Genomic DNA, 23,521 nt, shown 5'->3' on the forward strand with positions numbered 1-23,521 from the left:
CTTTTACAAGCACTCACAGCATGAAGAAGACAAAATGAAAAGACCAGGATGTTTTTCACAAAATCTTAACAGAAAAGGTCTCAGTTTTCATTTGTAAAAATGTGGAAAATGTGGAGGCTTGGTAGATTTCCTTTTCTTCTTTTCCATTTTAAATGAAACCCTTCACAACTGCAATTGATGACCCCCAGTCTAGAGCAGAATAACCAAATCACTTTAAAAATGGATGCATGAGTGGTTAGGCTATAGTTTTGAAGAGATTTCTGAATAAAACACAAGAAGATTCTTGTCCTAATATAGTGGCATTTACCTGCCATTGTGTTTAAATCACTAATGATTTGTTTCCACTATGGCCATCAATATGCCACTGTTTTGAGCAAGAAAATGCATGGGGGCTGGCACCCTAGCTCTTGCATCAACCCTCCCTTCTGTTCTGTATTGTCAAGGAAACCCCTTACTCATTATTTCCCCTGATTCCTGGGCATTTCTATGTGAGCCTGGTGATGGCAGCCTACTCAGTCCAGAGGATTTGCCTTTGCAAAGCTACTGAATTCAAACAGGTGTCTTGGACCTTCTGCCTGGAATTAGGCAGGGGTGAATGTTACCTTTCATTTATCTTCACATGTATTAGACCCGCTACAGAAATTAGATTGGCTTATTTATTCTAGGCCTGCCTGTTAGGCATTCATAAAGGTACTTCAAGGAAATGAGAGGCAATCAGGGACATAATGACATTCCCTGCTGAAAGTATTTGATGGTGTAACCTCACATATATATGAAAAAAAAAAGCACTGTTACAAGTGCACTGAAAACAGTATTCCCCCCCTCTTTACAGTCCTCTGCAGGTATATAGCTTCCTTTTCATGGCTCATATCAAAACCATAGTCTCTTCTATAGACAGTTATCTACACATGGGATGCATCCTGAATGTTTAAAATAGAAGACTCTTGCCACTACTACACCTCTGTCTACGTGAGCTGTTTACAGCAGCAGAAATTAAGGCTGACCTGTGACAGTGGCATAAACAATAGAACAGGAAAGCATTTCTTCATAATAAAACAATGTATAGCAATTTTGTTTTTCCTAACCAAGCTAAAAGCTGTCCAATGCTCTAAAATAAAACAGGTCCTTTGATTTCTCATGTAAATAAAGCCACTGCAAATCTTACCTAAAAGACTAACAGCATCTGCTCTATCCATAATTTCAGGTCACAGGGAGAGAATTGCTGAGAAGCTCCATTTGGACAGAATGACTGCTTTTTCCTACAGAAATCCCCCAGACACTGTCTGACACCATATGTTTTATTCTAGCTACATCTCCAACAGAGGTGCATGGTACATAGTATTTAACCCCCACAGAATAAGATGTACGTATCTCAAGATGACATGCAATGCGGCAACATTTATGTAAGGTTGGAGAGAGAGGGGAGGTTTGTGCTTATAATCATACTGATTGCCACTTGAAAAATTAATTGTGGTAATGTTAATTTGTTTTACTCATTTACCTTATTTTTCTACAGTACCTTTCATGCCAAACGCATTCTGTGTATGAGACCTATTTCAGCTGAGACAGCAGCGTACCTGCTGCTGGAGTAAAGTACATCAGGATACGGACACATGAACTGGCAGGCACAGGCAGGCACCCACTCGCTCCACTTAACTACAGGCATTGAACTGAGATGCCCGTGGGTACGTCTATGCTGCCCAACAGCTTTGCTGACCCCTTGGTGCCCAGATCCCAATGCCCTGGCCGCCCACACTGCATCCCGTTACTTTGCTGCTGGGTTCCCTTTTGGACCAAGTCCTTCCAAAATGCAGTTGTGGGGGCAGTTTTCTTCAAAGACCATTCCCCGCACGCTGCAGGGAGGATACAGCCTGGATGGGAAACGCTTGTATCACTTGCTCCCTGTGGCTGTATCTTTTGCAGCATCGCAGTATCCTAAATAAGGAGCTTTATCGCTACCCACTCCTCCCCATGGGGCAGAGACAAGAGTGTAGGAGCAAATGATGCTGCCCCCACATACCTGTCTCTGCCCGCTAACGAAGGTGTTGAGGGCCTTCGTTTGGCTGCCTCAGGTGTGGGTTATCACTGTCAGGGCCCCAGCGAAGGCGGGCAGCGAAGCACACCTCTGAGATTGCAAGAGTAGGCGTGAAAACTTTATGACTAACTGTAATACCTAAGTATTATATTTCCCTCTTGTCAGAGGTGTGGAAAGATTGCTGGGGACAGAAGGCAGTTCCTCTCATGCTCCCACAGTTGCCCCCCATGTGAAATAGGGGTCCCTCAGCCCCAGCAGAAGAGGACCGGTTTTCTGCACTGCACCCCCATTCCTACTTCCCGCAACAACAGGCCTTCTCCTGAAGATGTCTGTCACCCTTAACACCGGCAATGACAGCCTGCTGCCAGGTGGCACAATGCCCACTGCTTTATTAAGACCAGCCAGGTCATTTCACATGCCTTCTCTCTTACTACTGCATTTTCTGGTCGACTTTCCAGGAAGGAGCCGGTGTGGAGCAGAAGCTGGAGCATGGCTCATTGGCAGTCCCCCATGGTTGCCTCAGAGAGCCACTTCTGTATCTCAACACATTGCTACTTCTTGAGAGTGATGGACATGCATGAACTATAAAAAAGATGAGCGTTGAACCTTATAGAGATGAAGCTGCTGTCTAGACATTTCTCATGTGTATTTAAGACCTTCAGGCTATGTAAAAAAATGCCTTTTTTTCCTCCCTAAATCTACATAAGAAAGCATAGTCAATAATCTGTGTAAACAATATGCAGTCATTTTACTGCAATTTTCTAAATGTCTGGGGGCGAAGTTCCAACAGGATTGCGGTAATGAGAAACCAGAGGGTGTAACTTGTTCTCCAAAGCTGGATACAAAATGCACAATCTCTGACATGGCTTACACAGAGCACTCTATTTGATATGATGTACACATTTTCCTATCATAGAAAGTGCCACTGCTCCTTCTTATCTGCAAGAAGCATCTTTCCCTGCAACTGTTTATAAAACAAAGCAGATTATTAAAATAACTGGAAAAGAAAAATGTTGAGAATGGAACTTTTTCTTCTTTACTAGGATTGAAACAGTCTCATAGGATGAAAAAAAGTCTTTCATTTATAAGCACTAATGTGTTTCTGACTTGAAAACACAGGCTTTGAAATGTAACCACAGGGGTTCACTTTGGCCTTTCCTACATCAGTTCTGAAGGTATTTATGCGAAGATTAAAAGCCTCTTGCCATAAATATAGAGCTACCTGGAAAGACTTTCGTTCTCATCCTTCTGGATACAACTGTGCAGACATTTTTTTTTGTTTCTTCCTATTCAGCTGAATTATGATCTTTTTCAGGCAAAGCATTATGAAGTTTCAGGATGGTTCATTGCCTTTGATGCTCTAATTACCTCTTTTCAGCTGTGTATGTGCCTTATAAGTAATGAAAGCAAACCTTTCAAGTGCATGAACACGGCAAATGAGCATGTTAAATAATTCATGCATTCATGCAAAACTATAGTTTTCTGATGCATTTTTTAAAAAGAGAAATTTGCTGTATTTAGGAACATTGAGTTTGTACACAAACAATAAACATCCAGTCAAATCTGAATGCAGCAATTTAAGCCAGAGCTACCTCAGCCTTTTTTTTCTGAGTGGCCAACCCTCTAATGAATTATTTAGTACAGTACATTTAAGAAAATATTAGCTTCAATAAATATTTGTAAACAAGTGCTAAAAGTAACTTATTCTGATATTTACCATAAGCAACACATTCTACCAAAAAGGGAGCATTTATTTTTATTTATTATGATAGCTGTGTGCATTTTCTCATGAATCATAACTTCCACTAAAGCAAAAGAAATTTGCCTTCACAACACTCCAACACAGATACCCTCAATGATGATGATTTTCAAGTTTCAGTTCCCACGTGAAGGAAGCTCCATGCTATTTGAGACCTCATGTTAGAAAAGGTCATAAAGTAGGATTGGTGACTATGACAGGACATTTTATTTAACAAAGGTAGGATAAGACTGGGTGAACAAGGCATTCGCACAGCTTACTTCAACAGGTGAGTGGGTAAAAAAGTGCTTAAGGATGCACTTGGGATCAGAGATCATGCCAGAATTGAATTGTACCGCTTTGCTAGCACAGGTAAGGTGCCTAGCTGATGTAGTTATGTTGATTTGGGACCTTAGTATAAAACTATTCATGACATTGTGCAGTGCTGGAGGGTGTTCAAGGGCCGGCGAAGACCACTATGCTGGGCATCTCTTGTCTTGTCCTGAATTTGGAAGGGGAAGCATTGATGGGATGTTGTGCTTTCCTTTGAAAGGAACCAAGGGTGACAGAGCTGCTGACAGATTTAAGTTCAGGTTTATGCTGATCAAAAAGTTTAGTGGGGTTTTCCAGCTCACTAGCACAGTAAATACATCAGTGAAGCCTTTGCCTATACAGGCTTCTTTTTAGGAAACAGACTTCCTTTATGTTAGAAAAAAATAAAGTGTAGAGGATTTGCAAGGCTAAGGTGAGAGGTCTGATGAAAAAAAGAGCACAAGTGATGTTCAGAGGTCTTTGTCACTTCCAAAACTGACACACCATTAAAAGCTAGCAGGCAAAGCTTTCTTAGCAGCAGCTTGATCTATAGCCAGACTGATAGCAGCAATAACATTTCTTACAATTTCTGCTGTCAGTGTTTGAAACCTGCTGGTGCTCCCTCACTGTCCATGTGTCCTGCACAGAACCTGCAGAGCAGTCTGCACTGTGCTGCAATCATTCCCACCCCAGCAGGCTAAAAGTCAGACCTTCAAGGCTTGCAGCACACTGTAACATCAGTTATACATACACTTAATGAGCAATAACACCAACTCTTTGGTTACCTCGATCCTGTGTCCTGCTCAGCCAAGCAGGGAGGTAAAGAGGATCAGTCCTGCACCTCCTTGCTTGGCTGATACAGGTCTCAGCGTTGTGGTGCCTCAGTGAAGAGCTCAGAACCGGCTCTGCCCTCCTGCCTGGTTAGCCAGGAAAAGTGACTGGCTGCAAATGGGAGCAAGGGGATCCTTTCCAGATGCAGAGTCATTCCTGCCCCAAAGTGGGGAGAGGAGCAGCTGGTGCCTCCCGTGACTCAGCACCCAGTTGAAGGGTTAGGTGGATACTTCTTGGAAACTTGGAGGATCATGGAATGAAGAGAATGAAAGCAGTAGGCGGGCTTTAGTTTATGCCTGTGTTTGTTACGATTTCCACTCCCCCAGGATATGTTCACTGTGGAACTGCCTTTCCAATCTTCCTTGTTTTATAATTATTATTTTCTTGTAAATGTTGCATTAAAATGCCACAACTGAACAATAAAAAAATTCTGAAGGATGGTTTGAATAACAGGGCTCCAGTCTCCACAGCCAGCATTGATGGGTAATGGAAATGGAGGTGAAATTTCCCCACACAAATTACTGACTGCTGAAATGAATGGGAACCGCACCTCACTCAGTCAACAGGCGCACACCATTAGCAAGTTCAGGAGCTCACAGGTTACTTCTAAGCCCACTTTTCCCACACAAAAACTAGATTTAATAATTCTGTAAGGTGATCCAGAATAAAAGGCAAAAGCTCCACTCACTCCCTTAGATTACGGTCTTGGTGAGCAGCCAAGCGGCAGAAGGGCAAAGGAAGGCGGGAGCATGCAGGGCACAGCTTTCTCCTTAACGAAGAAGCTGCTGGGAGAGCAGGCTCATGCTCTCACAGGGTAGCTTCAACCTCTACTTGGCTGCTCAAGAAAAATGATCGACGTGCTCAGCATTTGGGGGACACTTTTAAACCTGCTGAACGCGAAATGTAAACAAGGCCAAGGACGAGCCTGGATGCATTTCAGCTGCTAACCTGCCCTTCGTGGCTTTGTTTCACGCCATTACATCTTTTAGGCTTCTCACGGTGTTTCAGCAGATGGCATAAAAGCATGTCTTTGCAGTTTATGTTTGTGATCACATAGATGGGAAACAGCTGAAACACTTTGGAAAAATATGCCAAGCTTCCCATTTCTACACAGAGAAATCAAAATTCCCTATCATCCCTGCAGGGCTGTGCTTTGTAACTGGTAAGTTTCATTATTCTTTCTCCATGAAAACTGCATCCTCATAGATAATTTGAGGATCTATAACACCTAGTTAAATGTTGCATGTTGCGGTCTGTTAAAACTGGCATTTTCATAAAAGCATTAAAAATACCAGATATGTTTCATGCAACAAAACAAAAGCAACAGCTGCTGTTGCCTACAATCATTGGAATTCTCTCTTAAGAAACACCAGGGTATCAGCAAAACTGTAGTTCAGGAGCCAAATTTGCTACTGGTATAAATCAGGGTAGATATATTGACTTCAGGAAGACTATAAATTGATTTATACTTCCTGGAGATTAAGTTTAAGTGACTGAAAATGAGGATTCCAACTAATGTGGATCATTTTTCTGAACAGTGATTAATTTTTTTATTTAGATTTAAGCCTTCTAATTCCAAGAAAAAGTCCTTAATCAATGTGTCTTAATGCAAAAGCATGACTGCTATAGTTTAACCGAGATCATACATCTGTACTACATCAACATAACACACTGCGCATCTGTCTAACTGAATGCCAGGAGACTTGATTATCGCATTATTACCTCCTCCTGAAAGGTCTAACAAAAGAGGAATTGAAGCATCTTTTTGATTCGTATTTCTCTAAGCAAAATTTTGGTCTCTCATATAGTGCTGCACTATTAAAAGACCTGTCAGATGCTTTGTACCTTTCAGAAGTAACTTTAAGGAGAACTGACGTATTTTTAAGGGCCTCTGTGCTGCTGAGCTGGTGGTATAAGGAAGGAAAAACTGATTAATGCCAGGGGCCGAATAGATTTAGACCCTGTGGAGATGCCATGTGGATGTTAGCCTCACAGGGCCAGTGCACCTGCAGAACCGAGGCCTTTCTGTTAGGATTTAATGCAACTTTTGAGTTATAAAATCTTGTAAGAGGCCTCACCATGTAAATCAATATGCACTCCAAAACTAAAGTCAGAAAAATTGTTAATAAATAATGAAATGATGACAGAAAAGTAAAGTGCGGGAGCTCTGCCTTTCCGTCACTTTGTCACGCAAGCTGCTTCATACATTTTTAAGGATGCCCTGAGACAGCCCTCTCCTGCCCACTGGCTGAGCTAGGAAAGCCGCGCGGCAGCTCTCGCTCAGGTGCCTCCAGTCAGCAATGCTGGCGTTTTAAGACTTGTTTGCCAATCCTGGGTGCAGTGAACAGAAACTGTTCAATTATACATCACTTCAGTTGAGGGGTAACTCCGTTGTGACTCCATGGAAATTGGCATCCTTCACAGGTTTATTCCTGGGACATCTTGGGAGCCTAGCTTCAGCACAGAGGCAGGAGAGGTGAGGAGTTCAAACCATACTTGTGGTTCAGTGAAATCGGTGGAGGCCACTCTGCCAACCTCAACAGGCTCTGCACCATACCCGTGAACTCACAGCTAAATCTGACTGTGTCAAAGTGATGGGTGAGCGTGACACTCTAACAGTTACCAGGAGGCCAGGCTTCAACAAGGAAACCAATGTAAGTGCAGCTGCTGCGCTGCTACTCTGCTGAAGATCTATTCATGGATGAGTTACTGTAACTCGGTCTCCACATGTCCATCAGTTTGAATCACCTGAGTGATGCTGATGAGGTGCACCGTTGCATTTTTGTTAATTAATCCACTAGGACCAGAAGTTCAGCTTTCACATTTAAATAAGGCATGCTGGCACGAAAAGTTGAACAATACTGAAATACTTCCGCGTGTACATACAGCTGTGCTTTAAAGGCCAGCATATAAAGAAGCCTTTACATGGATGGCAAAGACTATCACTATGGTCAGATTAAGAATGTACTGTTAAAACAAAAGTTTGTTTCTCTATTGATACCCATTTCTACTTTGCTTTCAAAAGATAGCACAAGCGTGGCCTTTCTTGCAAGTAAGGTTTGGTTTACATTTTCCGATGCCATAGTCTCTCTGTTCTCCTACAGATCTCCGATTACATTCAGGTCCTCTTGGCACAGAGGAAGCCAGCAGAGCCCGCTGTGTGAGAAGCCCATTAAAGCACTAACAACTGTAGATGACCTCAAGGACCTTAAAGCAAGGCTAGATCAGTTCTTGCCTATATGGAAACAACTGCTTCTGGTTACCCTGGGCAGACTGTAAGCCCATGCAAAAATCACATACACTGTTTCTCAACACTATTAAGGTGAAATGCTTTGACATTTTCAAAATTACAATGGCATGAGCAGGCGAAACCTAATTTTTATAGAAGTGAGGTTTAAGATAGGGATTCTTAACTGCTCTACAAATCTATTATTTTAATTGAAGTGGACACAGCATCTTTGGTTTGATTTGGAACATTTTCTGGTAGTTTTAGAAATTTAATATTGCATTTATGACTGTAAGCGCATAAAAGCAGCTGAAAATTTACTGATAAATGTAATCCTTGCTTTAAGCATAAAACTCTCCACTAACTACAGTTGAATACAATGCCTCCAAACCTACAGAAAACATGGGTAGTCTATTTTAATAGTTGCATCTTATGAAAAAAAAATAACAACAAAAAACCACAAAGCAAATAATCGGCTTTAGAAAAACAAAATTAAATTCAAATTTTTCAAAAATATCACTTTTAGTAAGAAAGACTTTGTAATACGAAGATAGGAAATATGTATTCTTGAAAGGGTGTTTCCCTTAACATGCAATTTTTAATCTAGAAGAAAGGAAAAAACCACCAATAGTATTTATCACAAACCAGCACAGTTTTAGACACTGTACTTTTCCAAAGCCAATGTTAATTTTCAAATAAAAAAAGCAAATAAATTAGCAACAGGAAAAGATAATTGTGCTGCCACACACTCCTTACAGAGTTCTTAAGGAACTGGTGCCAGTTATTTCTTCTAATTAAAAAAAAAACAAAACAGAAACAAAAACAACCAAAACCAAAACAAAAAACAAAACCCCAAAAATCTTCCTAACACCACTGATCCATAGATGATAGTTGTAAAAAAAATTAAATTACTTTTATCATCAATTAATCTTCCAGACATCTTATACACTACCTAAGATGGAATCTTCACGTTACATTTGCACAGAAACTTTGTATTTGTGATCAAACAGCTGCCCAGCTTAACGTCATGATTCACACAAATGATAGTTTTCCTTTCTGATCTCAGAGTATTTTAGCTTCTGACATGAGCCTGTTTCTAGGTTCATTTTTGTTGTACTGGCAAGTTAAAAAACTTGCAATATGAACCTTCCTCTCTGTAAATCCACCAGAAAAATAATGCAAGCCAGTGATTTCAAGTATGTAGTCACGTCAAATTATATGCGGAATTAAATGTATTTCATCCCTGTAGAACATTCAGCTTTTCACAGCAGCAGAAGAAAAAGCTCCTGATTCTCCATAGAAATAAACCCTGAGACAGGATAAAGGCAATTTACTGTCATCACCAATGTGCCTTTTCTATGATAAGAAGCCAATGGCACAGTCTGTCTCTTTGTGATCTGTTCCTAGTTTTCCAACAGAGCAATAGAAAATAAAAAGAAGGTGTTCCAGGCACCCGAGTATTTAATATGGAAATATTAAAGACGCTCATCTAGGGGAGCAATTTCAGAATATGTCACATATGTTTAAGTAAGTATACATACAAGTAAGTTAATATACATTTTAAGAGTATTTACTACAGTTAAGAACATGGAAAAGAAGGGTTTTTTCCCACTTACGACTGTTCTGCCTGTCTTGCTGTTTTCCCACCAGCCTGTTATTTGTGCCTGGTCTCCAGCTATGGAGTCAGGATGGCAACTTCTTTGTTCTATATACACTCTATATATGTAGTATGTATACACATATATATTTATATATGTTTATTCTATTGTATTTGAAACCAGATAGTGCAAGTGTAGAACTAAAAAAAGAAAATGATCCCTATGTTAGCCTTTTCGTAATTTGCTGTGGCATTTCTGAACAAAACGAGGTCAAGCATAGATTCCCCTGTATATTCAAGAAATTCAGTTTTGGTTCTGGAAACTGTGGAACTGTACAATTCCATTTTCAGTCAATGCAGATTAATATAATTGGCATGGGAAAAGGAGGCAAAAGGTGAACTTGACGCTCTAAGTCAAGAGTCCCAGCCATTACTGAATCCCCAGTGGCCAAATTTCTATTGGATTCAGTTACTGCTACAGCTTACAGAGCACTGTCAGCAACTTTTCAATACAAATAGACTATCTAAATAGACTCCATCACTATGTTGCACTTGTCTGCATCGAGTAGAAGAGGGAAATAACTCCTACAACCTTCAACTCATAGATCAGTGGAAAAGAGTTCACAACTCCTCATCTTGGGTTACAGGGCTGACATTGGAAATACACTGTGCTTTCTATTAGTGCATGGTTCGTATTTTTCTTACCACGCTAAGCAGCTTATTTTTAGCTGTAGTGACTGAATACTGGAAAAGAAGAGTTGTTTCTTGACATGGGTATTTAAAATAATGTTTATGCACTGCAGATAATATCCAGACTTATTTTAAGGGACCTTTGTATATAGTTAGTTGATAAAGTACTTGCATTCTGTAGATTAAGTCTTGTCTACAAGCTAAGACTTCGCCGTTCAAGTCAGCAGGATTAGTCAAAGCAGCAAGAAATTTGTAAATTGGGTCAAGAATGCTAATTAAAGCATCCTGAATACTGAAAGAACTTGCTCATTCAGCAAAGCTGGAGAGGTTAGACCAGTGTTCTTTTCTAGTAAATATGCAGTAGGCTTGGTGCTAGACTCAGGCTGCTTGACTTAGGTGCCTGACACAGACCAAAGAAGTACCCATACTTGCTTACTGAGAGCTTGACTGACAGTAGGCCTGACCTGTCCTCAGGATGCTTCCAGAAGGCGGTGGTGGCTGGCCACATCTCCTCCTTTGGGACACAGAGGTCAAGCAGGAAGGCTGGCAGACAGAGGATGGAGCTCTGCCCTTGCACATCAACCAAAAGCCCAAGGGCAGCAGGAGGAAAATGCTTTCAGTGGAGCGAGGGCTTAGAAAACTGGTGCTCCTGCTTTGTGCCAGCATAAGGACCAAGGAAAGCACTCAGATTCCCTGTGGAGGAATGGGATGTTCTTGCCATCTTTGTGGCTGTGAAGTCAGTATCTGGAAGATCTTTTTCTCAGAGTCTGCCTGGCTGCGACTGCCTTTTCTCCCCACCCACATGCAGGTTTCTTTCCAAGCTGGTTTTTTTTTTCATCAGCTGGGATTTTGTAGAGGAGGTTCTGAGACACAAAATCTTGTGATGTTTTAAATGCATTTAAAAATCTCCTAGTCTGATATACCCAGTGAATGATATCTCTTCTCTGGAAGTGTACCTAAGATGCACTGAGTCCTTCTGGGTTTATATATTAATGTGATCTCCAAACAAGCTAGGAAGTGGGACTGTCAAAATGAGCCTGCACTTGTTTTATGACATCAGGCAGACAAGTTTCTACCTGGTCCGGGTCAAGATAACCCGTAAGGATAATGTCATATATTTGAAGAAGTTCTTTTTAGGGCTAATTATCATCAGAGAAAAATATGATATGGGGTCTGAGTTTGGCAGTTCCCCTACGAAAAGGAGGTTTCTGCAAATAGCAAGAGACCTGATGAAAACTTTCTAGGTATCCCTGTTCAAGCACTGGTCAGATATTACTTCTTCCAAGAATAAATTACATTGCCAGAGGACACAAGTAAGTGGTCTGTCCACAAAAAAGACATAATAGCACTTGGAAAGCACAGAAATATCAAAATATTTCCCAGTTAATAGCTGTTCTTTTCTCAAGCATAATAATTTAGGAGTAAAGAGAGGAAAAAACCCCCAAGAGGCTTCTTGGCTGAGGTTATTAGCAAGATTTAAAATTATAATAACAGGAATATATTTTTAAACTGCTACTGCAATGTTTATTGCAGTTAAGAATAATTGTTATGATAACCTAATTTGTGGTTAACATTTTTAAAACAGAGAAGATAAAGATTATTATAAAACTTTCCCAACCTCTACAATTGTCTTCCACTTTTTTACGTTACAGTCTCTTTGATGGCACAGTGGGAGGTAGAAAGAGAGTATATTTCTTCCCAGTTTCTGTCCCACCCAGTTTCTGAATGCAAGATTTGAATGACAACTTTGGAGGATGAAGGACTGAGTCATTTGTCAACCTCTCAGGAAAACTTTGGGAAATTTCTGAATATTAATATGAAAAAGTGCCTCAGTTTTGATCTGGAAGGACCTAGTATACTGTTGAGATGATTGCCCAGTATGCCTATTCCTTGAGGCCGTGATCTCACTAACCAAACTTGCAGTTAGTGACAGATGCGGGGAGGAGAACAGCAATCATAATCCCAAACTTCTGGGAGTTTTGCTGTTGGGAAAGATGCAATGCTAACGATGTATTGACATCACTTTTATACCATGAAGAATATTAACACTGCACAGCGATTAGGAAATGAAGACCCACTTTTCTAAAGGATGTGATTTACCCCACATGTTTAAAATACTGCTGTGATATGTCTGTTGGTTCCATTTTCTCTTGCCTCCTGGGACACATTACTATTCTGATGGCTTACGGAGAAATGTCACCATCTGCAGTGGGGCAGCTTGAAAGCCAGGGAGGGTTAGGTCTGCCAGCTCTGTGGAGTCCACCAAAACCCATGTGGACTCTGCATCCAGTCTTTCATTTGTTTGGAACCTGTGCAGAAGCTGTTGTTAAGCAGCGATTTCAGTTTGTTTTGTGGTTTAGAATATGTTATTGTAAAAGGAAATATAATGATGTTACTGTTGATGCTGAAGTAAAATCTACAAATAATCTCATCTTCTTCCAAAAATCTGTCTATGGATTTGTAAAGATCAGAATGCAAGGATGCATAAGACACAAAATAATCTTACTTTCCTGTTCCATTTCCTGTAGCTATGTCTTTTTAGAAGTTTAAGAAAAATGTGATTCCTTAAATAATTTTTATTGAAGACTCTTTAATAACACTTTCTCTATATACTTGGAAGTTTTGGCCTGGTATCAGGACAATGATGCAGAAAACATTTACAGATGCTTGTACAGACAACTAGAAGTAGCTTCATGTCTAAGAAAAATGACTGATATTCAAGGATCATCTCCAAGCTCAATGAGCAGAAATTCAGGCTAAAATGCCAGGAGGCCTGTGTGGATGAACGAGTTGCTCCTGTCAAAACTCAGACGCAAAGAGGAAGTACACAGAGGGTGGAAGCAGGCACAGGTAACCTGGAGGGAATACAGAGACACTGTCCCAGCATGCAGAAATGTAGTTAGGAAAGTCATAGCCCAACTAGAATTGAATCTGTCCAGGGATGTCAAAGACAATGAGAAAGGCTTCTGTAAGTATCCAGGTGACAGAAGAAAGGCCAGGAAAATGTGGCCCCACCGGTGAACGAAGCAGGGAACCTAGTGACACAGGACATGGAATAGGCTGAGGTACTGAATGCCTTATTTATCTCAGTCTTTACCAGCAAGACCAGCCTTCAGGAATCCCAGGTACAAGAAATCAGTGGAAGAGTATGCAGCAAGGAAGACTTACCCTTGGCGGACACGGATCAGGCCAGGGAATACTTAAGCAAACTGGACATAATGGAAGTCCATAGGCTTTGATGGAATGCTCCTGTAAGTGTTTGGGAACTGGCAGATGTCATTGTGAGGCCACTCTCAAAAATCTCTGATTTATCATGGTGATTGGGAGAAAAGCCTGAAGACTGGAATAAATCAGATGTCACTCCTATCTTCAAGAAAGTAAAGAACAAGGACCCAGGAAGCTATAAGCCATTCAACCTCATCTCCATCCCTGGAAAAAGGTGATGGAGCAGCTAATCCTGGAAACCATTTCCGGGCACAGGAAGAACAAGAAGGTGACCAGGAGCAGTCAGGATGGATTCACCAAGGGGAAGTCATGCTTGACCAACCTGATAACCTTCTGTGATGAAATTACTGGCTTGGTAGATGAGTGGAAGTCAGCAGATATCGTCTACCTTGACTTCAATAAGGCTTTTGACATCGTCTCCTGTAAGATCCTCATGGAAAAGCTGACGAATTATGGGCTGGAAAAGCAGACAGTGAGGGGGATTGAAAACCAGCTAACAGCCAGGTCTAGGAGATAGTGATTAGGGAAACAAAGTTTAGGTGGAGGTCAGTAACTAGTGGTTTACCCCAGGGGTCAATACTAGGTCCGACCCTGTTTAAGACCTTCAGTATTGATCTGGATGATGAGACAGAGTGCATCTTCAGCAAGTTTGTTGATAACATAGAGCTGGGAGATGTGGATGGTACGCTAGAGTGTCATGCTGCCATCCAGAGGAACCTTCCTAGGCTGGAGAAACGGGCCAACACAAGCCTCGTGCAGATCAACAAGAGGAAACGCAAAGTCCTGCACCTGTGGATGAACAACCCAACATCAGTACATGCTGGGGATCCCCCACCTTGAAAACAGATTTTCAGAAAAGGCCCTGGGGGCCTAGTGGACATCAAGTTGAACATGAAGCAGCGATGTGCCATTATGACAAATAAGGCCAGCTGTTAACCTGGCTTGCCATAGGAGTGTTGACAGCAGGTCAAGGGAGGTGATGCTTCCCTCAGCACTGGTGAGGCCCCACATGGAGTCCTGTGTCCAGATCTGGGCTCACCAGTACAACAGAGATGTGGAGCTACTGGAAAGAGCCCAGCTAAGGGCCACTAAGATGATTAAGGGACTGGAGCATCTCTCCTATGAGAAAGGCTGAGAGATCTGGAACTGTTCAGCCTGGAGAAGTGAAGGCTCAGGCGGGATCTCATCAATGTACGTTAATACCTGAAGAGAGAGTGCAAAGACAGAGGTAAGACTTTTCAGTGGTGCTCAGTGACAGAACCAGAGGCAATGGGCACAAACTGAGGCTCACAGGAGGCTCTGTCTGAACATTAGGAGACATTTATTTACTGTGAGGCTGACTGAGCTCTGGCACCCAGCATGGTTGTGGAGTTTGGATCCTTGGAGACACTCAAACCCCTACTGGACATGGTCCTGGACAACCTTCTATAGGTGGCCCTGCTTGAGTAGGTGGGGTTAGACCAAATGACCAAGGGACCTTCCAACCTCAAACATTCTGTGATTCTGTGATGGAATAACTTCAGCTGAAATGTACAGATGTCTACAACAGTGTAATACATTTGGCAGTCTGAATGGTGAAAGAGTAACCATTCCAAATATCCAGATCATTCTGAAGTCCTGGTGCATGCCTCAGATTCAGTATGCCAAAGTCACTTTATTTCCTTATTTACTATTTACTGTGACATTATGTATGATTATGATTGCTCTATTTTTGTTTAAAAAAATATCATTATTCTTTCATGGCCAAATCCTTGCATTTTTAGCTCCCATGTCTGAGCTGACTTCATGAAACTGTTTCTTGTTTCTGTAAACTAAATGTCAGGAAAAAGGTGTAGAAATCCAGTAGACAGAGGCAGTTCTGACTGCTGACCTGAGTGTTTATCTGCAGCACCAGCTGACTGGAAGGGAAAAGGTCTATCAGAAGACTTAGAAGGCTAGAATATAAGGCAATCAATTATCATGCATTACTAATTGCAGAGTTAAGAGTTGTATGTAATGTGTAGAAGTTCTGAAAAGACAGTTCTAATTCACAGTTATAGTGCTAGAAATGACCAATTACTAAGCTTGCCTAGACATCTGATGAGCCATCTAAATATAATTCAAGCTGATGAAGTGATCAAATGTTTTGGTTCAATTTCTGAATGGAAACGGTGTAGAAGTTGGGAATGTCACAGCAGGTTGATGTCAGCCCCCAGGGTACAAGTCACTGAATCCTGATTACCCTTTTTCCTCCTCCACCAAAAAAGAATTCAAGTTCCCTACTCCTAATCATTAACTATCTCAATTCGGAGCAACCTGAGGTCTCAAATGCTGCGTGCTGGACAAAGCAGGTGGCTGGATCAGCAGGCTTGACTATACAGGTACAAAAGAATCCTATGAGATGCTCAGGAAAAGCAAGGGAACAGTGACATGAGTTGGGATGCCCTCAGAAACTCACAGGAAGGTCTTCTGAAGCAAAGCCTCATGTGGTCTAACATTTTGCTTGCTCATACCAAACACTTACGGTGGCATGAAGCTAAGAAATAAGTGTGGTAATAGCTCAGTCAGTTATGGCTGACAAAGTCTTCACCAGTAAATTCCATCATTACTTTTCTTGAGTAAAGTTGCAGCTTTGCCATGGGGTAGATTAGTTTCAGAATATCCCATTTATAAAAATAACTTGTTCTTACAGTCTTTCTGAGACTGCCTTATAATTGCTGGGGATTATTTTGAAAAACAAATACTACATATTACAGACTCTAAACCTTTCATTGCAATAGGTAGCATTACAGGCAGCTTAAAAAGTGAGATCAGAAATTAGGAAGGAGGAGGCATAAGTTCTGGAAAGTGACATTGCACAAGAAAGAGACTGTGTTAGGGGAGAAGAAAAGCAAAGCACATGAAACCAGGTAAAAGTTACCTTGAACGGAAAGACCGACTTCAAGGAAGAATAAAGATGTGCTAAAGAAGCACAGCCAGTGTTTCATCTCAGATGTTCTCATCTACTTAATCTAAATACCTTAACTTTTTAATTCTTTCTCCATTTCCCAAATGTAGAATTACTTTGATTAATTGTATTTGAGATATTAATTACTTCTGCAGAGTTTCTGAAGTGGTGGGTGAAAGAAGGGTGATGCCCAGTAAGTCCTTCCTCACTGATGTGAGCACTAAAAATTTTAGTCCGTCTGTTCTACCCATATGTTTTGTTTAAAGCCCTTCATAAAGTAACCTTTAATAACACATCATTCAATATTTATGGGCCAACATTCAAGTTGCTCTACTGAAACACTCATTTATTTTCAAGGTGCTGAAACTAATTATTAATTTCATAATATATTTAATTTCCTTACTGCAAAGGAAAGCTAAAGTTAATCAAGAAAAGCAGGTAAAAATTCAAGCCATTTAAACAGAGCTAAAGATGGCTAGAAGTCTGTAATTTACTAGAGGGGCTCTGATGATGTTCCAGCCTCAAAAGCTTTTAACTCAAGTAGAAGGACCAATTTTTGGTGCTGTATGCCCTCAAGAAAATCGTCTTTGTATGGAATATATTAGAATATTTCCAAATACTAAATATGCATAAATAATGTATTTGGAACATGAAAGGAAGAGAGAAAGCTATTTGTTAAAGAAATGATAAAAAATGTTTGTTGATTGACTGGAAGGAGAGGGCTCCAATTTTGACTTAGTTGTGAATCCAGATGCTTCCCTTTAGCAGAGCAAGGACAAATATTTATCTTGCTTTTTTGAGTTAGAAATTAAAAGTATTCCTATTTTTATCTATTTCTACAGCTCCTGGGTTTATGGTTCTACTCCGTGACTAGGCAGAAATTAGTAATTTCTTTCATTATTTTGTTTCCTACTTCGTTTCCCTCTTATCTGTCTGTATGACACACTAATTTCCTGCCTTGTGTGTTATAACTTTCTACCTTCTGCTTGGTCTTTTTCTTCCCATGTTATTCTTTTAGCTTTCTCTAGCATAATCTTTGCTTTCTTTTCAGTGCCAGCTCCTGCTTTTGAGTGACCTTCCTGATACCACTGTCTATCTCCCATTCCTTTGTCCTCACAACCGTTTTTCCATTTATGGTGTATATTGAGCAAAAGACCACATTATTCATTTTACATATATGAGCACTATTGATTGTTCTCTGTATATATAAAGTGGCCCCACCCACACTGGCAGATGTATATACTAAATAAAAATAAAATAAAATAAATCATGTTATTAGAAAGCACACAAATATGTCTTTTTCCCATTCCAATCTTCCTCCATGATGTCACATCATGTATTCTGTAACAAAGACAGACAAATCTTCCGAGAAGATTTTATAACGTGTTTGATCTCAGAGTACCACAAATAAACTACCTATGCAATTGTGTACTAGAGTAGCACTAGGAACAGCTTTTTTTCTGAACTGGAAATTTGGTTGAGTCCAATAGATTGACGTCCCTCAGGCACCTTCACTCCATAAGAAGTTGGAGTGGGTTTAACTTTGTCTGAAGGTAGAAGGCTCCATATCCCTTAAGCTATTGCACTGTCTTCATTTTTTCCATTTTTTATTCTCCCCTCTTTAGATAATCCTAGTTTGATTTTAGGAGATGTCATAGAGAGAGTATAACAGCTCCAGAACACTACCAAAGGGTTATTACACCTTTGACAGGCTTCAAGGCAGAAGGGATAGCACGTCTTCTACAATCTATCTTTATGAAGTGTTCCGATAGCAAACCTTTGCTCTCAAGCACAAAGTATTGCTGGAAGACACGTTTTGTTAGTGGGTGGTTTGAGTTGGAGATAGGCATATGCATCCCCATATGGTTTTATTTATCCCAGAAGGGTCTATTGCCTGATGGCTGCAGCTGTAGAAGAGTGGACTTGATGGTCTAGACAGTCCCTTTCTGTTCCTAAATTTTGAAATTCCTAATTTTTCTGTATAAGGGAAAACATATTCAAATGTTGTATTAGCTGGGACAAAAAGCAATTCTGTCTGTAAGTAGCTACAGGATATATTGTGCATTTTCTTTCTTCCTTGTGATATAACCTCTTCTGTCAAGCAGCCCAGGCATGGGGTGAAATGCTCACCCAAAAGACCAAAATGTTACCTGTAATGTCTCACCTGGCCGATGTGCCTTTGGAACTGCCATGTTCATCACTCGCCCTCCATCCTGAGGTTTGGGGGGGGATGCGGTAAACCTGCAAATCCCCGACTCTGATGGTGTGCTTGAGGTCAGGCTGTCTGTGTAGTCATTAGTCCCTGCCGTGAGCTGCTCCGATGATGTGTCTGATATGAAGCATTCTGTAATTGTGAACTTGGCATGTCTCAGTTGCTCTTCCATTTTTGCATGCTCATATGCTCTTGCTAGCTCTTCATATGTTGAGGAGGCACTTTCTGTGGAAACCATGCTGCTTCTCGCTCGATCTAAACATCAGAAATAGAAATAATGGTAGAAGGGAAAACATCTGCATAATCCTTGGGAAAAATGCTATGAATGCGATAATATTTCCTAATAAAATGTCTCTAGAGCCCTTGAAATTATCAAGGTGATTTAAATGAGTCTCCTTCATTACAGATGTCTGCACAATTTTTAGTTTTGTGAGTTACTTGATAATTACAGATAATCTAAGGTGAAGTCTTATTCTGCTAGCAGAATTACATGGCTTAGCATTAAATTTGTGGTTTGGAAGAAGTAACCTTTAATAAATGCAAAAAGTTACTTTTTTTTTTTTTTACAGAAAATATTTTTTCTAAATGTTAAATGCCTTATAAATGTTAGAAACCCACAAAATGGATTTAGCAAAATGAGAAACAGCTTCTTTGTATTATCATTTTAATGTACCTCAGAAATATTTCTGTGAGGTGATGTCTAGGTGAGAAAGTATAGTCTTGCTGTAACTGTTTCAATCTTTTATCTTTTTTTGAGAAAGCCCTGAGGACAAAGGTCAAATATAAAGGCAGTGCCTCTCAGACATTGTCTCTCTAGACACCAGGTAAAATACTAACTCTTCATATGAAACAAAGGTCTTAAGAAAGCAATTATTCTTTGATAGCTACCAGCCTGCAGTCATTCAGGTGGTTTTTTTTAATGACGCTGAAGCTTCATGGGGGCTTCATATTGACACACAGGCTAATATGACCTACAAGCTATTCTCTCCTGCTGATGAGTTTCTAAGAATATAAATATTTCTTAAACAGCACTACTATTGAAGATGTAATGGCTACTGATACATGGAAAGGCATCCTGGAAATGCAGTGCTCATTTCTATGGGGACAAATCACTAGTCTGTTGTACCCATTGCACTTCTACTTTAGGGGCTGGAAGATCAGAGGATGCTCAAAAGTTCCTTGGGCAGAAGTCATGTTTCATCACAAGATTTGTACAATTTCAGACATTGTTGGTGATGTTCAATAAACAGGCACAATGTAATAGCTAATTCGTAAAAATGGGTCTCCTATAGCAGCCAGAGGCAATTGTGTTGTTATTGCAAATCTTTATCTTTTTTATTGTGTGCTAAGATACTTGCATCAGTTTTCATTGTGCACAAAAAACAACACTCCTGCCACTTGTAAATAGGATCATACATTATTTAAAATGACAATTACTTCAACAATATGCTGTAACTTGGTTAAGATTTTGAGCTGGCCAGAACTTAAACAAAGCTTCTTTTTATTTATTCATTTTCCCTACACACACACACACAGAGGAAACATCATTATGTTTTTCACATTTGATTTGTAAATCAGACCAAAATAATGTCTTTTCAAATTTCCGATCAACTGGAATGTCCTGGAAGGCTGCAGTTGCCCAGTACCATAGAGCAGTGTCTGTAAATATGGTGGTCATGCAAAGGTCCCAGTTTGGTCCATGAAACTCAGGGCCTGCAGCTTCCCATATCCCATGCCCTGGGGACACTATTCCAGGAATAATCTGCTTTGCCTAAAGAACACCTACTTTAGATTTGATGAAAGTTCATCCAAGCCCAGGGTGAGCTTCATGAAACCTAAGTCATCAGAAAATTTCTAATGGCCTCTAGTTAGAGCATTTAAATTTCGTTACAGCTATGAACTGCTGCAATACATTTTTCCTAGTCTTAAAAGCTACTGCTTTGTAAACCTGGAATTGTTTTGATAAGAAGTGCTAAATTCTGCCAGCTATCAACTGCATCAACTAGATTCAGAAATCTGAACTCCATATTGGAAAAGTGATCAAATGGGCACATTTGTTCAATTGCTTCTTGAACACATAATTTGGCTACATCTATTATATTGTTTATTTGGAAATTTTAACTTCTGAGGTACTTTAAACTGGCTCTGTTCTCTTCCTAGAAACCAACTGTCATAAGAGAACTACATTTTGTCACAAGAAAACCTTTCTTGAGCATGATCTAAAGCTTGCTATCACATAAATCACTGTGTGTTCAAGTGTAGGCACAGAGCAGGAAAGTAACTATGTTAAAACATAGATTACGAAGTCTGTTTACAAAATTGCAGGTAGTTTGTCTATTAAACCACACAGCAAATTGAATTACCTGCCCTTTGCCATGCGCCTTGGAAAATATCCCTGGGTGACAAAATGTTGGAACACGTGCAAGTGCACCTGCAATCTGGAATATCTACAAAAAGGATTTCTGAGATAGCATTTGCTGTTTGTATTTGAATCTCAAATAGCTATTGGAAGTAATCCTTAAAGCCTTATGGCAATTCTACCTGAAGAAATCAGGATGAAGTTTATCAGCTGGCCAGAGGTATCTGTTGAGCGCCGTTACCCTATACAGACAAGATAAGGGTCTGCAACTTTAAGAGGATGAATTGTGGAAAGACAGATGTAAGGGAAGTCAAGTGCTTGTTCTTACAGAAAGAATAAAACCAGCCATACTGGTTTTCATAGTGAAAGGCCACTCACACCAACTGCATTGTAGCTCTAACACATAGCTTTCTCACCTAACAAACTTTCCCTTAGAATTAGGATAGAAAGTAGGCAATTCTTCCAAGGACACCACAGTAAGCCTGACTTCACTTCTGTCAGGCATATGTTTGAATAATATTGTACCTTTCTTCATATTTAATCTTTATTCGATTTTCTTTATGATTATTCTTCTGTTTAATCATTTGTCCATTTATTTGCCTTTATTTTTTTCCCCAATTTTTCATTGTAGGGCAGAGAAGAAAGCCTTTATTTTCAGTTACAATTGCATTTACAATGTGAAGACATCAAGAAGAGATGAAGACTGCAGGCAGAATATGTATTCAGTGTCTCCCCACTTATTATCTAGAGAAATAAAACCTATGTTATTTCTGAGGAAAATCAGAGCTAGCTGCTTCAGTATTTAGTGATACAAATGGATTTTGACTTGGACTTTAATTCCATATTTTTCCCCTCTCATTTTTTCCACTTAGAATAAACCCTATGGACATATTACATGAATAGGAAAAGGAAAATACTAACCTCAGCGTAGCTCAAGTCTGATAACCATCCCACCTATGACTCAGGCATACTCTCAGTTGCTAACACTGCTCCTTCCTGGTCAATGACCTTTCATGCAGCAAATTCTCCTACTTTTTCCTTCAGATACAGGAAGTACAGTGCTCCAGCTACAGGAAAAATTACCACCCTATCTTTCAAAGGACTCCGGTATGCGTGCATGGCATGAAGAAACATGGGCACAATATTTGTTATCATTAGCACCATATGCATTTGTGGCACCATTTAGGAATAGCCTACAGAAAAAACACCCTAGCAAGGGAAAAAAAAAAAAAAGATACCAAAGCACAAAATGAAATACAAGGACCAAGAAGGTTACTGCAGCTACTGCTGTCCCATCTTCACAGCGCAGCCTGATGGAGAGCCCTGTACCTGTGTCCTGCGAGGGGCTGACGCTGTAGCTGTCACTTTCCTTGTCCACTGATCCTGCTGGCCTGGGGGTGGGCAGCCTCCAGTCTGTGGTGAGGGTATGAGCTGATATGGTGGGGTGAGGTCTGTTGAGGGTCCACTGACTAGCGTAGCGGTTGCGAGCTGTGGGTCCGGTTTTGGCACTCCTCCTTGTGGTAGGATCTGTGACGGAACAGAGAGGGTCTTTGCCACTAGACTCTTGATAAGGAAGCAAGTCCTGTCGGAAGGGGATGGCCACTGAATTCATGTTGGTTAAAAAAACTCACAAAACATTCTTTGTGGGGAAAAAAAACAACAACAGTGAAAGGGCTGTTTATTACCAAACCGCTAAAGCTTTTTTTGAAATACCCTCTTTCTAATGAAACCATACAGTTGAAAAAGGGTGCAACTGAAGAGCTCAGAGCCCCACCAGTCTCCCATTGACACATTCATTATCCCTTTACTCCAATGTAATAGTTGTCCAGTACCAAAACTACTTTGAGATGTGAAAGAGCACAAGGCAAGTAGATCTGGGCGAGGATTTCGCAACACATTTCAAGCAAACTCTAAGGTAAATTATCAGCATAGATGTGCCCTCAGAAACACCCTACGCCAGGTACCTGCTCCCAGTTTGTAAAACCTTGTGCTCAGAAATGTGGTGATATAATTTCCTGCTCTGGACATCTTACTAATACTTTTACTATATTATGGAATTTATCAACTAAAGATTCCCTATTTTTTTTAACAAGTAGCCAAGATATAAAACATAACCTGTAATAGCACCATCAGACTTTTCAGCAGGAACAGGTTTATAAAGATTTGACTGTTTAAAAAAGTTAGTAAATTTCTTAAAATTTAAAAATCACCTGTTATTTGTTTAAGATCAGCAATGTTTTATTTTTTATTATCCTAGAGATAATAGGGTGATCAAGAGAGAAAACATGAACTATCTGCCAAAACTGACCTGCTTAATTTTGTTAATCAATAGTTGTTCTGTAAAAGCGAGTCCTGTACTCCCTAACAAAG

At 40.2% G+C, this 23,521-nt stretch overlaps 1 protein-coding gene across 1 annotated transcript in view; it reads right to left on the reverse strand.

Annotated features, from left to right (window-relative positions):
* Nucleotides 1–23,521, reverse strand: part of DSCAM (DS cell adhesion molecule) — a 467,719-nt gene that overhangs the window by 1,207 nt on the left and 442,991 nt on the right. The window contains exons 31-32 of the mRNA XM_040585109.1: nt 22,481–22,678; nt 18,745–19,047 (exon numbers count right to left, since the gene is read on the reverse strand). Coding sequence (XP_040441043.1) covers nt 18,745–19,047; nt 22,481–22,678 — 501 coding nt within the window. The remainder of the gene's footprint in view (nt 1–18,744; nt 19,048–22,480; nt 22,679–23,521) is intronic.

The sequence above is a fragment of the Falco naumanni genome, chromosome 2 (assembly GCF_017639655.2).
Source record: "Falco naumanni isolate bFalNau1 chromosome 2, bFalNau1.pat, whole genome shotgun sequence".
In the NCBI taxonomy this organism is placed as follows: domain Eukaryota; kingdom Metazoa; phylum Chordata; class Aves; order Falconiformes; family Falconidae; genus Falco; species Falco naumanni.